General features: G+C 38.2%; 1 protein-coding gene across 1 annotated transcript; it reads left to right on the top strand.

Annotated features, from left to right (window-relative positions):
* Positions 1-5,357: 5,357 nt before the first annotated feature.
* LOC137292074 (snaclec coagulation factor IX-binding protein subunit A-like) lies at positions 5,358-8,819 on the top strand. Its single transcript, XM_067823618.1, has 3 exons — positions 5,358-5,595; positions 6,149-6,325; positions 8,605-8,819. Exons 1-3 carry the CDS (start codon positions 5,358-5,360, stop codon positions 8,817-8,819), a joined length of 630 nt encoding a protein of 209 aa, XP_067679719.1.
* The last annotated feature ends 9,267 nt before the right edge of the window (positions 8,820-18,086 follow it).

Here is an 18,086-nt window from a genome sequence, read left to right as displayed (position 1 = left end):
TGGCCGATCTATGACGTCATTTGTGTCCTACTAGCGTCTTACTAGTGCAGAAATGGTGTTCCGGTGGTAGTGGAAATGTGCAGCCACTTGTCGTTGAGACATTCCCCACGGATCACCCCAATGGCCTCATGGCCGTATGCAGACGTTAGCCTTGGCATGCTATGCGTTTAATGTTTTGAAAGATCGCAAGGGCAGGGGTTGAGCTTTCCAAAGTGACAGTATTGTGTGGCATTCATTTGCTCTGTTTCTGTTTCCCGGAATGCACGTGCAGCAACGTATTGCACGTCTCAAGGACGAAACCACTGACGTCACGGAACGGCGCACATGCATGCATGTTGGATATATGTCACTAATTTCTCGTTTAAATCCTTCTATGTCTACACAGGTTTGATAAATTTAGATCATAAAATTTTCTATGCAGTTTCTTTATGTGCCCAGTATACGCTTATTAATAGCCCATGACGTCTTCGTTAATTATGGGATTCACACTGACTTCTTACGTGTATTTTTAGCTCGGCTTTGGTCATGATATTATATCGCGGCCTATCGGAACATTTAATTCTTTAGCGTATACATGTATTGATTAACCTATTGTTATAGTTTGGAAGTGGATAGGAAAGAGACACTGGGAGTCAATCCGGGAGACTTTTAATACATCGCAGTTTATTTTTGTAAAATTATTATTTACATTTTGTTGTCTTTTAAGGTGTGAATCCAACAGTCACTTTGCTGTTTTAGTACTGATGAATTTGTTTCCCAACCATGTGCAGGAGTAGGCTCTATGATTAACCTCCTGACCTGGTCAAATGAAATCAAGTTTTCCTTTCTCATAAAAAGGCTATGGATAAAGAAATTCCACTCAACTAATTGAAAGCTGAATAAATAATGCATCAAACCAATGAGCGAATTTCAAATTAAAACATTAGATATTTAGTCTGATAAATGATTTCAGTTTAAACAAAATGATGTGCAGTACTTCGTTCGATCATTTCCAAGCATATTAGGCTTGTCTTGCCCTTCTCTGAAGGTCTCTGGCATATTGAAAAAATGTGTCTAACACTATAGAATGGTCTTTACATTTCTGGATAATACTGTTATAGGTTAAAAATCAGGAAGTAGGTTCTGACATTGATAATCAAGTTGTAAAAGTAGTTGTTTGGAAGGCTTATAGATTGCTCCATGAAGCGAAACTGCTGGTTGTACGTTTGTTGGCCTTGTATGGAGGAGGAAACTTTAAGAGGCTCTGCTCTTCAGATGTCCTTGGTGATAATGATATTTTTTACAGGCATTTGTATTTTTCAGAGCATGTTCGAATGGTTATAAATCAGTAAAGGATATCTCTGCTTCTCGCTATAACATTTCTAAATTTTCTGTATTTCGTCGGAGCCTATCAAATGGTTCTGTTCTTCGCATGCTGTGGATGGTCAAGTCACAGCCATTTTGTGGTTCAGTCTAAGAGGATTTTGTTTTTTTGTAGACCAGTTAAATAAGTCTGTTGCTGAAAGATGGCTACCCTATTTTTAATGTTAAAGGTTTTGAGTCATTATAGGTGTAAGTTTCAGTATTTTAAGCCAATTACGTTTCAGTTGTGTTGGCACTCTTGATGATATAGTGTTTTGCTACTTTTTGAAGAGTCAGGTTTTGTTTGAAGATTTCTGTGATTTTACTGGTGCGCCTCTCCAAATACGTGAACTTGAAGATAAATAAATATTTTTTGTAGATATTTGTCTTTCGTGTGTTGTGACTGCTATGGCTGCGTTCTGAAACTGATTCAAAATATGATTCAGTTGGGACCTCCTGATCCATTACTACTACTTTACTGAAACGTTTGACTGTTAGGCTGTTGGTGAACCAGCAGTAGCCAGCAGTTGGTAAGTTTAATTTTAAAGACACATTATTCAAAATGGTAATCAGGAAAATCTCTCTAAAGGAAGGTGACAAGGTTCCATTTAGCTGTCGAGGTTATCGTTTTGATGGGGAAAAGGAGGGTAAGATGTACTTGCTAATAATGATTTAAATGTTTTTCATGAGATTGTTCTTCCAAATTTCTATGGAAAACATGTGGTGAAGGTTGGGAAACGAAACACCTTTAGCTAGTGGTAAGGGGAGGAACAAAACTTGACACAAGTATAGATCCAATTTCAAAATACAAGAGCTCCAGCCATACCTTTTATACTCATTCCATCATTTTGGAGAGCCATTCGCCATCACAAATTGTGTTGGACCTGTTATGCTGGAATGTTGCCTTTAACTAGCTTAGACAACCATTGCATGCTTGATTTGTAATTATAAATTTAGTACAAAATGAATGTACGTCACGAAGTAAGTGTGTCAAGAAAATATCTGTCGTTTCAGCAGTGTTGTCAGTTCCTACTATGAAGTAATATGTCGGAAGAGGTCACCAACGGGATCGTGTGGTCAAGGTCACTGACTTCGTTGGCACATGTCATCGGTTCCCAATTGTTGATCATTGGATTCTCTGGTCCAGACTCGATTATTTACAGTACACAGCCATATAACTAGAATAGTGTTGAGTGCGGTGTAAACTAAACTCACTCACTCACTCACTCAATGCAATGGTTCGCATGATATTGATAGAAACGTTGGAAATACAGGCTCCTTTTTAATAACACCATTCCTGAGTATATGATGCAGTATGACATGTCAATATTACATGAAATTATCATGGCAGAAAAGGCGAAGTTCCTTGTCACTGTTTCCCCAGTGGATACTGTATCAGCTTTTGAGACTGTGAGAATTTGTTTCTCTGTGACAGTTGACATGGGTGACAATTTAATCAATTCAGCAATTCAATCCTGAGCAAAAGCCTCAGGTCTCATGGTTCATTTAAGTCTTGGCTAATCTTTAACGGATGTATTCGGTCGTACATAATTAATGTGTAATGACGTATATGTAAGTGATGCCGGGCTTGTGAAATACCATTCCAACTGCAAAAACCCAGTAGGGCTTGAAGCCCTGAAGATGGAAATTCAACACGTGTGACAGTGATGCAACTACTACATCAAAGTATTTCTATATTTTATGTCGAGACATACCTTAAGCAAGACTGCCCCTGTTTGATGAGGTCGTAAAATTATCATGTTATTGCTATTTGCGGATGATATTGTTTTGTTTGATTACACAGTTGTCGGTCTCCAAAAACAGCTAAATGTGCTGGAGTGTTTCTCGAAGAAATGGGGTCTTGTAAGCTTAGATAAAACTAATGTTATTGCATTTAGAAATGGTGGCATAAAAACAAAGCATGAAAGTTAGGCATTATATGGCTCCCTTTTGAAGACTGTTACTTATGATAAATACCTTGGACTGATGTTCCCTTCAAGATTAGGTTGGTCTGCAGCCTGTAAAAATCTGTCCTCGCATGGTACTAAAGCAATTATGCCACTTTTGAAATTAATCAGGCTAAATAAACATGTTTCCTTCTCGTCAGCAAGTACAATATTTGATGGTAAAATATCACCGATAACCTTATATGGTTCCGAAATTTGGGGAGTTAAATATTTTGAAGTTATTGGAAAAGTTCATTTAGCTTTTTTTAAATTTTTTTAGGAATAGGAAAATATACTTCAAATAGAGCTGTCATGGGGGAAACAGGGCGTTAGCCATTGTTTGTTTCCAGCCAAGTTAGAGTTATCAAATACTGGTTAAAGTTACATATAATGGATAACTGTCGCTATTCATATCATTGATACGGTATGTTAAAGAAGCGTGATGATAATGGAAAACAGTGCAGGGCTTCAGATACTTGACATCTTCTTTTCTTATGAGGTTTTTAACATGCCTGGATTTCCCAGGGTGTTGGTAATGAAAATATCAAAAGACTCAAAGGTATATATATTCAAACTTGGTATGAATCTATTAGTACTTTCACCTATCTCAGTCACTATAGACCCATCAAATCAATATTTCAGTCTGAAATGTACATACATAGTCTTCAGGACGAATCACTGGTAAGAACACTGTGTAAAAAACAGTAAGCTCACAAAATATATGCAGCGTCTTGCTTTGTACTTAAAATGTGTATTTAAAATCCACGAAAGCTGTTCAAAATGTTAAATACACGTGACCATTTATAATGATAAGTAACCTCAGTCTTACTATAGGCCATGTGGCCGGTCTTACTGAACAAATTGTCTGTCTCTATGTGTGTAAGTTGATTCACATTGCATGTGGCACACTTGTTAAACCGGTTATGTGTTTTTGTGCTTATTCAGTGCAGTTCGGTAACGCACGATGAGGTTGCCATAATATCAATTCCGCACAAATTTCCTAACTGCAGAGCCTCGTTTTGAGATTTCCACGATTTCCAGGCTTCCGTTTGTCAGAGTTCGCTGTACGACAGAGCACGCTGTACGACGTGTTTTGCAATTATCAGAGGGAGCGTAGTGTTGCAATATACAAGCGCTTAGACGTACCAAATCGTACTGATTAATATCTATGTTTATGTATCTAGTTAAATGAATTAGTCTAAACTTTCTGAACTGGTTATTGTCATGAGGCTGCGCAATAGGACGGAACTCAGTAAACAAGAAACGAGATTGTTCTGTACTCTATGTTTTGGTTTTGTCCTGTCAAAAGTAACAACGTGAGCAAATTGAGAGGTCATCGGTTATTCAATCAAATCGTTAGAATCTCTCAGGTCAAGTAAACAGGTAAACGCGATACGACACTCGTGTGACGTTCGAAATCAGTAGGCAAATACACATACATTGGCCATGTGGGTAATAAAGATCGATATTACCGTATTTGTCTTGATTGCTGTATTTACTGCTTTTGTGCCGCTCTGACTTTGTACTGCCACTGTAATACCGTCGTAGTGATTCGTTTTATTTTTTAAATTTCATATAGTTTACATGTCTTTGTTTCTTTTACTCCAAATGTTTTAAAGGACCGATTTCCGGTTTCAACCTTGGAACCAGCCAACACATCCTTTTTTCATCCTATATGTGTCTATTACACACTAAGAACCCATGCTTGCCACAAAAGGCGACTATGCTTGTCGTAAGAGGCGACTAACGGGATCGTGTGGTCAGGCTCGCTGACTTGGTTGACACATGTCATTGGTTCCCGATTGCTCAGATCGATCCTCATGTTGTTGATCACTGGAGTCTCTGGTCCAGACTCGATTATTTACAAACCGCCGCTACATAACTGAGTGCAGCGTAAAACTAAACTCACTCACTAACTCTAACACATTTGGAAATCCATGTTTGTATCGAATACACTCTACCATGAAGTCAGTTTTGATCCTTATTTATCAACTTTCGATATTATTGTTTAGTTTTAACACTTTCAGGGCACATTGATGTCTCAGTGCTTCACGTGCCCCTCACGTGGTCATGGATTCAGCGTTGTATGTGACGATCCTCATGCACAATCTTCTGTTTCCTGACCTTCACCCCGAAACTTCGTTGTCAGCCGTACACTGCGTGAACACTTGCTTCTACAACCGGACATGCGCATCACTGTTCTATGACAACAACCGGAATCTGTGCTATCAGAGTAACACCTGGTTTAATGACCGAGTAGCGGGCTTAACAACCCGACCTGGAATTACTTACTACATATTTCACAGAGGTGAGTTAGTCACGATCTGAGTGAATGAGTGTGGGTGTTTACGGTTGTGTAAAACAACCACATCTGAAATTTTGTTTTCCATTTAATTAGTGTCAAGACAAATATTGTCCCACAAAGATTTACATGTATACTGAACAGCAAAAGAAAAGAAACTCTGGCTTTTTGTACAAGTTTTTAATAGGAGACATAACCATGAACGTTTACTTTTTTCAGATTTTATTTTTGCGTCTCATTTGCTGTTCAGCATATGTCCTCTCCCCAGTTCGACGGGATGCTTGTAACTGTTTAATGCTATAAGCAAGGAATATCGCTCAGCGCAATGTCGCATAGACACAATTGTATTCTTAAACTTACAGACTTTAAGATAGGGAACTGAGTGTAGTCTACCCCGCTCTCAGTAATATTCCAAATACGTGGCGTCGGTTTATGTGTAACTCACTCACTCACTCACTCACTCACCCACTCACCCACCCACCCACTCACTCACTCACTCACTCACTCACTGCAATGACTAGGCGTGCAGGAATCAATCAACACGCAATTCTCTTTTCAGGTGATTGTACAGACGGATGGGTATACCACAAACCAACGAATAAATGTTTCTCTCTTTTGGCTGTACAGAAGACGAACCTTGATGCTAAAAGGGCTTGCTCGGGTCTGAGCGGCAGGTTGTTTAATATCTACTCGGCAGAACAGAATGACCTGGTGTACACTGTAGTCAAACGAAGAGGTAGAGTATGAGGGAAAATATACTGTTCAAAGGAAGATAAAGATGATCCGTGTCATTAGTTAATAAAGAACAAGGAAGAACGAATGCCCCTGACTTAAATTCGCGGTTCACTGTTGTGTCCTTGGACACACCAGAAATCAGTTGTTAATGGTGGGTTTTTCCCAATTATTTTTCAACGGTTTTAGCATGTGGTAAACGTCCGAGACATCCATTACAGCGAGTTTCCCTCCCATATGAAGCAAACCCTCCATGATCTGACTGGAATATTGTTCTTTGTGTCTCAGTGTGACAATCTGTCAATCAAACGATAATCTGTCAACCAAAGTGATACGAAAACACTATGTGTCATTTGACATGGACGTAATGGCGCGATGTCTTTAAACTCAGATTATTATTATTATTATTATCTTATCTTCATGAAGATATAACAAGTTTCCGTGTCATCCCCCCACCATCAGGGTGGAAAAAACTGGAGAGTGACATCGATTTCTTGAAACAAGCTTAAGTTTTTACTCAAGTTTCAAACTGAGTTTGACGATTTGAAACCGCTGAATTTTTAACATTTGCATTTTTTTAAATGAAAAAAGCCTACAACAAATGAAACCAAATTAACCAGCACACCAAACCACATTGAAAGAAGCTTAATTCTGAAGCAGTAAGAAATGGGCTTCAACCGTTTCTCCATTTTGGACATGTGGGCAATCGAACCACACCCCAATTCGTCAGACACCCCGGTTATCAGACAGTCCAATACACAAAATGATATAGTTGAGGAAACTCAAAAGTAAAGGAAGTTACCTATTACGAAAGTGGACTAGTCCAGTTGATACTCCTGTAGTCAGACACTTTGGTAGGATAAGGTGAAATTTATAGTGTGGTATGCTTTATGTACATATTTACACAATAAGGCACGCCCTATTATAAGCAATAACACATTGGAACTAATTTAAGCACTGAAAACCAGAGATATTTTAGTTACTACTTTATTTGTTTACACAATGCCATTGAGAAAGTGGTCAAATATAACATATGTCATATTTGGAATTACACTTTCTTTGTAATTGTTGTAAAGTATTGTAGTACTTTTTTTTGTTTGAGTGCCATCCGGATGGGACTAAAAAAAAGTACTAGAATTTGTACTTTACTAAGAAAGTGTAATCCCAAATGTGACATATATGTTACATATATGTTACACTTAATTTGTATTTATCAGCGCTAAACGTCCCCACATAATGACATACATTGATGATGTCAGTTTAGCCCAGCATGCCCACAGCATCCAGGTGTTGGATCGGTGTCTTCATAACTCCCTCTAAGTGTTCCTGCAACCTGTTCAGTCGGTTGTATGTTTCTCTGTAAACTCTCTTCTGCGCTGGAGGAGCATCACTCAACTGTACAATCTTCAGGTGGTGTCCCATCTTGATTTGCCTAAAAATATCGGATGTCGGCTCGATGGGCTGGCATCCTGTCTGGTGCTAATTCCTTCCAGGCAGTTGTACGTTCTTGAAATATATATATTTATATCTACACACACACACACACACACACACACACACACACACACACACACACACACACACACACACACACACACACACACACACACACACACACACACACACACACATACATACATACATACCTATATCTATCTATCTATCTATCTATCTATGTATAGGTATATAGATATAGATATATATCTGCAATCTGGACTGAAAAGTCGCTGACTAGAAACTTTTAAAAGAAGAATAATTGCACAGACTTATACTTTCCTCAATAGAATTGATAGAAAAGATAGATGACAATTTATATTACAAATCAGTTTATATTCGAGTGTATCAAGTAAAATGATTATATTCGTATTATTCAAAGCTGACACAGTGTGTATGCAAGTCATTTGAAACGGGATTATCAAATTAGGGGAGCTGAGATCAGAGTTTAAGCTAATAAGGAATGATCGGACTGATATGCCATTACTGCAGGGGAAACCTTCTCCACCTTCAGTCAAGTGTCTGTCAACTGGTGTGTCTGACAAATATCATCATCGAACAGGGGTCTTCTGTGTGACAAGCGAACGCTTTAACCCCTAGTCTACCCCCACCAACCCTTACATTGAAAAGGAACGCCTTAGGGAGAACGGCAGTAGATATGGCTGATATATAAGCGGAGTATAATTTTTCAAGATTATTAAGATGGGCTATTCGGCGTTTAGCGTTTAGTAAATTTTCACTCACTCTTAATTGAATACGATATGAAATAACTGTCCTCTTTTCTCAAAGGGAAAGACATCTGGATCGGAATCAACCAAGGCCAAGGTTTCTGGAGATGGCACGAAGGGCAGGCGCCAGTCTTCTTCTATTGGTCTCGTTCTCCAGGAACCTATAACTGTGTGGTGTTTAGCACTGGTACCAAGAAATGGTTAAGTGTAAAGTGTGGCGAACTTCACTGGTATATGTGTGAGATTGTTGTACCTGAAATCTGTAACCAAGGGTAAAATATGTATACTACTAGCATGACGGACTAGTCATCAAAAGTAGAGCTAAAAGGCTTATTACAGATATAACTTTTGGTAACCGAAAAAGATGCTGAGTGAGGAAGTTTAACCCGGTCGCATATCGTGACTAAAAATAGTCATACTTTCATGATAAATACTTACATTTTAAAAACCTTTCGACGAAGGACAGAAACCTACAAGTAAAATCACAGTGTCAAGAACTAAAATTTAAATCTAGGTTATACTTTTAAAAGTGGATTTCAAAGTCGGAGAAGACGGGTTATAGATCGCCAACAAATGAAAGTATATCACCATACTGGGGACCGTGGGGACTTCAAAACCTTTGCCACCTGCTGGATTTACACCCTCCCTGCAGCAGGACTGTGAAGTTTTCATCAGAAGGGATACAAAATGGAGGATCCACACTTTTCAAAAGACATTCGTGTGCATAACGAGTATCGCCAATACGACATCATCGCATGATGATCGATTTAAATCTGGGCAGAGAACCCAAGAAGGTGTAACCCATGGTTGGTTTAATTTCATGAAATGTATTGATACCTTCCTGGGTGTCCCACTTCTGCGTCAGATCACGGGTGTACGAGCTAATGATAGCTTCTCGGGAATGTTGGGTGAAAATTTTGTGTCACAGAGGTTTTGAATGGTGCGTTAGAAGTAGCAGCAGCAAAATCGGCCATTGTGTTCCAACATGGATGGGTTACCAACAGAAGACGATGTGGAATGGCCAGTAGCAAGATCATTGTGTAATTCAAGTATATTTAAGTTTATTTAAGGTGTTTTAGTGGCCCGAGGCCGAGAAAGAGAATATGAAAAAATATTGTTTATATATCTTGGTGGGTGATTAGGGTCATTGCTTTCTCGTCTTAAAATTTGTCCGCAAGGAAGCGAGAACGTGACGAGGAAGTGGTAACACGAGATGAGAAAACAATAGCACGAGATGGGGAAGCAATATCATTGGGTGAGAAAGCGATATCATTGGGTGAGAAAGCGATATCATTGGGTGAGAAAGCGATGATTGTGAGAAAATGTAAAAAACTACCGTTACATTACTCATAATTCAGTCCTGTCTTGGCATGATAGACTACAAACGGGAGCTCAATCGCCATTCGTAGTTTCTCAACAGTATTAAAAGAATTTCAGTAATGTTCTTGTGTATGAATTTGATTGTATGACTTGGCGTGTAGAGAATGTACAGGAGGAGACTTTCCTTTAGCATATTATTTACACGTATGCAATAGCGTAGTGTGAAATACTGGAAGCATTTATTTTGTGAAGTGTTTAGGGGAATGAAATTTGTCATGACTGGCCTCGACGTGTCTTAACCAAATTAATTACACCAACCAATTTAATTATGATACTGTGTGACCAATGTGTCGGAAGTGCCGGAGGAAAGGGAGGGACTTATGACAAATAAGGCATTGTGCTGAGTATCTTTCACGTGATTTCCACTATGAGTGACCAGAGCTAACACAACCTAATACCGTACAATCAACCACATCCAAACCATCATCCTAAGATACAGTCACTACAACACATTACCACATTAAGTGAGTGAGTTGCAATTTATGCCTCTTTTAGCAATATTCCAACAAATTTGAACTAGCGTTTCTTTCAGCTCTGTGTATTACATGTGCATCACATTAAGAAAGTTGGGAAGTGTATGTAACATTATAAATGAGTCGTATGTAGACAATTATATAATAATTATCAGTTCTTGCTGTCTGGTTATTGGTGAAGGAATTAGAAATGGGGTATGGGAACTCAACAATTTATGTCTATATCACTTCACTGTATTTCAGGATAAAAAATACAGCTGGAGTTACTTTGAATTGATAAACATGATGAAATTTATAAACTGATGATCGTCACCAACAAGAACCAAATTGCTCCTACCCAAGGACAGAGGAGAGTGAATGAGTTAATATTCATCGTGACATCGGCAATACTTAAACCATATTGTGACGAGAACAGTTAATAATGGTATTGTAGGTCAATAAAATTATAAACTAAACTAAAACCCTGTTGAGGAAGAACAATAAAACCACTAGTGTATCTCAGATATCCACTTCTTTTCTTGAAACAACAGTGATAAGATAACAAGAGAAACCAGTAGTGTATTAGTGCTAAATTGGTCGGGTGGCTGGGCAAATGGAAGCCAGGGATGGTTAAACCAGGTATGTGTGATGAGATAACGATGGTGGCCAGGGTAATGACAGTAAGGAAATGTAAGCCACGAATTAATCCAGGCCTAATTAGTGATGTAACAATAATGTTTGTTATCCTTTTCACGTACTTTTTGAAAGAACATTTATTTCATCGAATACACACTCGGTTTCTGGAATTATTGCTGATTATTGCTTGGAAAAGTAAAAGGATTAATTACAAAAATACCAGAAGACGTAATGTGCAAAGGAGACGGAAATAAGGGAAATATCGCTTTCTCGCCTTCTTATATCGCTTTCTCGGTCAATCGGTGTCTCGTCTCGTGCTATCGCTTTTTGGTCTTGCGTTACCCCTTTCTCATCTCGCGTCATCACTTTCTCACCCAGTATTTTAAGGATGAATGTGACATTAGTTTGAACTGGTTATGTTATATCCTGGGCTTTGAAATGAATGTATATACGTATAGCTTATATTATTGTAGCTTTAACGTTGATTATCGTTTACACAGATTATACGTACGTTCGACTGATATGGCTGATTTGGCCTGGCTGTACTCTGCACGCTGTGGCCATGCACGGGTTAGGCGTTAATTTGTGCTTGCTTGTATATATTTATGTAGTATTGTATACTTCATATATTCTATTGGACTTGTTTACAGGATCTATATGCCTCTACCTTAACCATATTTAGGCAATTCAGAGCAGATCAAGGACTGATCTCCCCTTGTAGTTTATTTGTCCAAAATGTGTATATATGACCAAACATCTCATCTGAAGAATGTAATGACTGATTTTAAATCTTATGTATATTATGACTTTGTATTTATTGAATCATGGGTTGTTTCAGGGTGTTTTTATTATCACAGGAAATAAAAGCTCTCAACCCGTTAACCGGAGTCCTGGACCACCAAAAGCTATTCCGGTTACAAAAACCTCGACACACTGAAGCAATTTCTTTGAAAAAGGAAACAACAAGAACAAAATTCGAACAAAATGTTTGCGAATGTTGACATAAACGGATGGGAATATGGAGATGTCGGTTAAACTAATCATATCTGACTAGTTATGTGCTGTTTGGGTAATGTTTGTTTTCTCAGGGACAAAAGTAAAGAAAAACTGACATGTCGCCTGCTACTTATATTTTGTCAGTATTGCCTGCAAGATATTTTTCGAGTCCACGGAGATGAAAACGTAGGTCAATTCAAAATTTTGTGATTGAATGTTGGCATTATTTGTTATGCTTAGACAAATTCAAATCTGCACTTTTTATGGGGATAGATGTTATGACATAGACTCACAAGATAGCCAGGATGAGTATCTGTTGTATAGGCTCAAAACGTCTTTTTTGTGACGTCATCGAACACCTGTTTGACCTCATTAGTCATAGAAGTATGACCCCACAGTGGCCTTAGAGAACACTTTGTTGGTGATATAATGGACCACCTGGCTGACACGAGGATCAGGTGATTTTTAAGTAGACCAGTCCTTCCTGGATTCCGCGGCAATTTCTAAAGAATTCCGCGGCAAATTTAAGCAAATTCTGCACCCAACTTTTCAATATTCTGCAAAACATTCTGCGGCTAAAACATTTAGAAAAAAACAGCAAAAAGATTATACAGACCTTCATAGTTTAATTCCTAATCATTGAAAGTTATGTCGGCAGTACACATCACATCTTGAGTAACAAAGCACCCACACCTTTTTTCTGTGTTTGAGAATTAAACACTCGCTGAATGTTATTTCTCTCCTCTCAGTTGTAACTTCTGGTTACATGCAGACAATTTTATACCTAAATGAAATCTGGAATAATTTCAAAATGATCGATTTTGAGAATGTAATTGCAGTGTCAAATTCATCTAATATTAGTTCAAAATGCCTAAAAATCCTTTATTAATGAAGTATCGTTAATCATGATTATTTTGAAAATGTCACAATAAACATGGCAGCCGTTTTTATGTGTAACCAATCCTACATTTGACATTAGCTCTACTTTTCGTTTCGGCTGACAGTCAGTTTTCACAAAGTTTTTAAAATGAGCGAATTTCGCGGCAGAAAAGTGGCAAACACTGCACGATTCAGCATGCGTTTTCCGCGGACCAGACGTTTTTTATGCATGGAAAGTAACTTCTGCGATTTTTTCTGCAACCGCGGAATGGTGGAATCCAGGAGGGACTGGTAGACAGAGCACATAACATTAGCAGCACTAAGAATACACGACGACTGCAATGCCTCTTGAACAAAGGACAGTGTTACTAAAGAGATGAAAATCAAAGTGCTCACTGTCGATAAGTTACCACGGACCATATCCACATATCCCAAAGGATACGTTTTGAATAGCCAAACCTCCCATCAACCTCGACAACACTTGATAGCTATTTGGAAGCACACAATCTTTTTTGACAGTTTGGAAAGAAAGCCTGAGTATTATCAAAGGACATTCCACACATTTCTACAAAGGAATGGTGCATCTTTCCAACATAATACAGAGATACATCAAAGTGAAAACAGTAAAACCTGTGGACTGTATGCATTGTTTCATGTGATGAGGAAAGCCAGAAGGCCTTCACTGAATGATATTCTGAATCGTTTTAGTTTCAACCCAAGGTAAAATAATATGCTAGTGTATAGATATATGTTTTCCTTATGTGTCACGTGTTGCGGTCCACTTCCGTAAGACACATCACATCAAACGGAAAAAATATACAGGACGTGGACATCTATATAAAGGACAGAAACATTGATTTAGCTTCAGTTAGCTGTGGACCCATGACAGTGACACTTCATCTGCAACCTGAGATTGAACAAGAAAAAATGTTAGAAAACCTACTTAGTGAAACCGCTTTAAGAAGGGATGAACGTATTATACTGCTCTACAAACGATGGCAGCCCTTGTATAATGCAATTCAAACTCGTGTTTATCCCTACGTTGAATTTCATCAAGGCATTCCTTCCGACCTTGAACAGGATGCGTTTCTGGACCCTCTTGTGGTGAATATGGTTATCCTCGACGACTCAGTGTCAACAGTCAGCAAAGATACACGCATTACAGATCTGTTTATGGAAGGAAGTTATCACCATAATCTATCAGTGATTGCCTCGAACCAAGAACTGTATTACAGTAAAGATCCCACACAACGTTGGAACTGTCAACATCTGCTTCTGTTCCTTAATTTCATATTCTATTTGTATTGGTCAAGGCAATGTCATGATGACTGTTCATTTCATGTTTTCTCCCTGTATGTTATCTGACATTCTGGTAAGAGTCGGCTTGGAACGATACACTCCATTGTCTCGGAATCAGTAGTAGCTGACAAGTCCAAACTCGTGGCATGATGTCAAAGAGTGATGCTATGATATCACGCCGGTTCCTACGGGGTTCCGTGGTCATTAACCTCCCACTCAGCGTGAGTCACTGTGTAGAGTTTGATACTTGCTCTACGTTAATTGGTCCAAACTAATGGCGTGATGTTATGGTTAGTGTTTACACAACAGTGTGCCAATGTATAGCAAATCTACCCGTGTACATCCTTATCAACTTGTGTGTGTACATCATCGATAGTCCCCAAACATGTGTTATGTAAACATCATCCAATCATGCGTAATGTATCACCATTGGCTTCCATCCTTATCCTCAATCATGTACTTCGTCCTTATCCTCTATCTGTGTTATGTAAACATATCCTATCATCTGTAATGTATTACCAATGGCTTCCATCATTGTTATCATAACTGTCGGCTTCCTATCAGTGCTTGTTTATACTGGCTTCCAGCTTTCGTTAATTCTTTCCACTTGTTACTTTGTTATTGTTTTACCTTTACATATAAATATGGTTTTTTACCCCATTCTCATTCACCTGATGAAGGAGTAAGCATTAACTCCGAAACGTTGTGTTCTCATAATAAAGAAGTTGATATCCAAAACATCTTCATTCTCCCAAAGCCTATCGCTTTTGTGATGTGTCAGTGTTTTCAATACCACGGAAGAAAAACATACTGCAAGAGGATCATAGCTCGACATATTCTTTTTAAGTAAAACTTCTATTTGTTTACATACATGTATACACATGCACAAAAGTTAAGTGCCATCCACTATTTTTGTGATATGCTACTTTGAATACTCAGTGGTAACTATCATAACGAGATCTATGACTGTCATTGACATCATTGGTTTGATTTTGTTGGCAACTAAACGGATGATGACACTGTGATGACAATCCATTTGCTTTGCGGTGGCCCTGCATTACATGCAAGCATTTTTCATGCCTATCACATGCCACCTCTTAGCGGTAGTTAACTTTCTCCTCATCATAACTGATTTTCTAACTCTAAAGTGAAACGTGAATGTCACAACAGACAGGCGAAACCGAGTGTGTGAGACTTGATTTTCAAGATTCAGATGGTAGAGAAATGGAGTTGCACGTGCAGAATGTTTCCTTGTCATATCTTAACAATCTTAGGGTCAAGAATCTATGGAAGGCTAATTCAAAACATTTATAGTTTGTATTTCTGATCTTCAGTGGTGAAATGAAGACACTGTGAAAATAGTTTATTCATCTCAGGAAAAATGTTTAACAAACGATCATAGATTCAAATCGCTATTATTAGTTTGCATCAGGGGGGAGAAAGCAGTAGCTGGAATAGTGGAACAAATGCACGTGCTGTACCTGATGAGTGTTAACTTAGAACTACCACACTTGATGTCGGTGTTACATTTAGCGTGCACACACTCTCGTAATACAACCCATGATAACGATATGAAACTATGGTCAGCTTAAACAGCTTTTATCCAAAGTTGAATACAATTCTGAGATTAAAGGTTCAGTTGGCACATTGGAACTATGAAAATTCACAATCTTAATTTTACTGTGTTCTATTTACCTTTTTGTTTAAAGTGAAATTCAAAGTTCAAAGTTGATTAACTTATAAGCCTTGATGGTGCAAATATATTGAATGGATTGAATTTACCTGTTAATTTCTATGTGTTGAAGAAGAAATGTTTTTTGAAATCGCTCGAATATGTCGGTAACTCCGTCTGGATGTTCTCCTCGCACTGGCGATCAACACTGTAAACAGTGAACGTGCACCGCATAATTGTAAAAGTGAATGAGTGAGTTTAGTTTTACGCCGCAAACAGCGATATTCCAGCTATATATAAGTCTGGATCAGATCTGTATAAGTGAACCACACAAAAACAGTGCAAACTTGCTTTATGATATAAACGAGTTATGAAAAACCCAAAAGGTTTCTAAAATGCATAACATGAAACCAACCACTACATTCAATCTGAAAAGATCACAGGGTAATCGATTTAGCTGAGTGAACTCATTATGTGTAGCTTTTATGATACACTGCGGTTTTGAGAAAATATGATAAAAAATACATAAAAGGCGTTTAATATGCAGAATCATAATAGCATTCATATGACGCAGATTTAAGATACCTTCATTCATGATGTTAAGAAGTCAGGACCAGGCAGGTCAGCGGTTTGTTGGTGTTAAAGATACCATGACATGTACCCACAGTAACCATATGCAAGACGAATATCGATTCCTGACGACCAAAGAGAAACGTGTCCCAGTGGAGAATGCTGAGTATAATTAATTAGAGTTTACCTTGAATCCCGTTATGGAGTAAATAAGTATTTGAAACGGGACGCCATTAAATACATTCGCTAGACGCTTACACAGGTGTAGTGTGTCGAACTAATCCTGTTCAAGAGGGTTGTTTTTCCTCTTCATTCATGGAGCTTTTTTCCCACCGTTTATTGTTTCCGAGTGAATAATTACATACATAGATTATGTACCTGGGCATGCTCTCTCACACAGCTTCTGTCGACTTTGATCTTATGTGTAAGTAGTAGCTGCACCAAAAAACTTACTGACAGGCACGTACAAGATGTACTTACTGACAAGGTGAAAGACCCTAGCGGTCTTTTCTTTCTTCATTTGAAGACAAACATTCAGACAGCTACAAGCCACCCAGAGAGTACTTGGCATGTAAGTATTCACTGCCGCGTTATTCATCTCCACAAATTACATAGGATAGTTTTCGGACTCACATTATTAGATCGTTGAAGGATATTTAGAACTTATTCACTTCACAAGTTCATTGAACGGACATCAACTTCTCGGTGAATGTGCCCATTGAGGATGGAGTAGAATATACTCCAGTTAAAGAAGTTGATGTTCATGAAGTTACTCTGTCAAAATATGGAGCTGAGCAAAACTGAACGGTATTTGGAAAGTGATAACAAGTATATATTTCAGTGTCGCACAACGTGTGAAGCCAAAAATCCGTTTGACAAATTTGTTTGCCAGCCACTCGTAGAAAAAGGTTGTATTATCAACAGCTTGAACTGTTCGAATAAAATCAGCATTCTTTTCAGATAAATTACCTATTTATGGAAGCAAAATGGGATTATGATACCATGAAGTTGATAAAAGAAATTCATGGTTTGACTTTAAATAGATTTTATGATTGGAAACCAGGATATGGATTAAAACATCCCACTTACGGAATATACAAGCTGAACACGAATTCATCAAATCAAAGAGAGAAAAGAAAAAGAAAACAATTCAAATTAAGCAATTAGCTATTTTGTTTGAAAAAAACTCAGCTGAAAACAAACTGATGTGCAGTACCTCGTTTGGTCATTTCCAAGCATATTAGTTTTGTTTTGCCGTTCTCGGAACCTGGTGTTGAGAGAGCTTTCTGACAATTTGAAAAAAAATGTCTACCATTTTAGAATGATCTTCAACGTTCTGGATACTATTTTGCTCACTTTAAGTATATTTAGGGTTAACAATCAGGATGTGTGCTCTGCTATATATATGGCTATAGGAGGTTTGATAAGTCGTCAAAGTTGATGTTTAGTAGACTTATTGATTGGTCCATGAAGCTTACAAGGTGCGTGTTACCAAACGGCTGGTTGCACGTTTGTTGGATTTGGTATGGAGGACGAACCTGATAGGCGCTGCTCTTCAGATGTCCTTGGTGATAATGATATTTTATTTCACTTGTATTTTCCGGATGATGTTCAGAGGGTTCCATATAAGAAAAGGAAAGTGCATCTGTTCCTGCTTCT

Source organism: Haliotis asinina, chromosome 7 (assembly GCF_037392515.1).
Source record: "Haliotis asinina isolate JCU_RB_2024 chromosome 7, JCU_Hal_asi_v2, whole genome shotgun sequence".
Taxonomy (NCBI): Eukaryota; Metazoa; Mollusca; class Gastropoda; order Lepetellida; family Haliotidae; genus Haliotis; species Haliotis asinina.
This window is presented reverse-complemented; position numbering and strand designations above follow the sequence as displayed.

Coding starts and splice junctions, on each gene's coding strand:
- LOC137292074 (XM_067823618.1), top strand. CDS start 5,358: ATGGATTCAGCGTTGTATGTGACGATCCTCATGCACAATCTTCTGTTT. Junction 5,596..6,148: donor TTACTACATATTTCACAGAG/GTGAGTTAGTCA, acceptor TTCTCTTTTCAG/GTGATTGTACAGACGGATGG. Junction 6,326..8,604: donor CACTGTAGTCAAACGAAGAG/GTAGAGTATGAG, acceptor CTTTTCTCAAAG/GGAAAGACATCTGGATCGGA.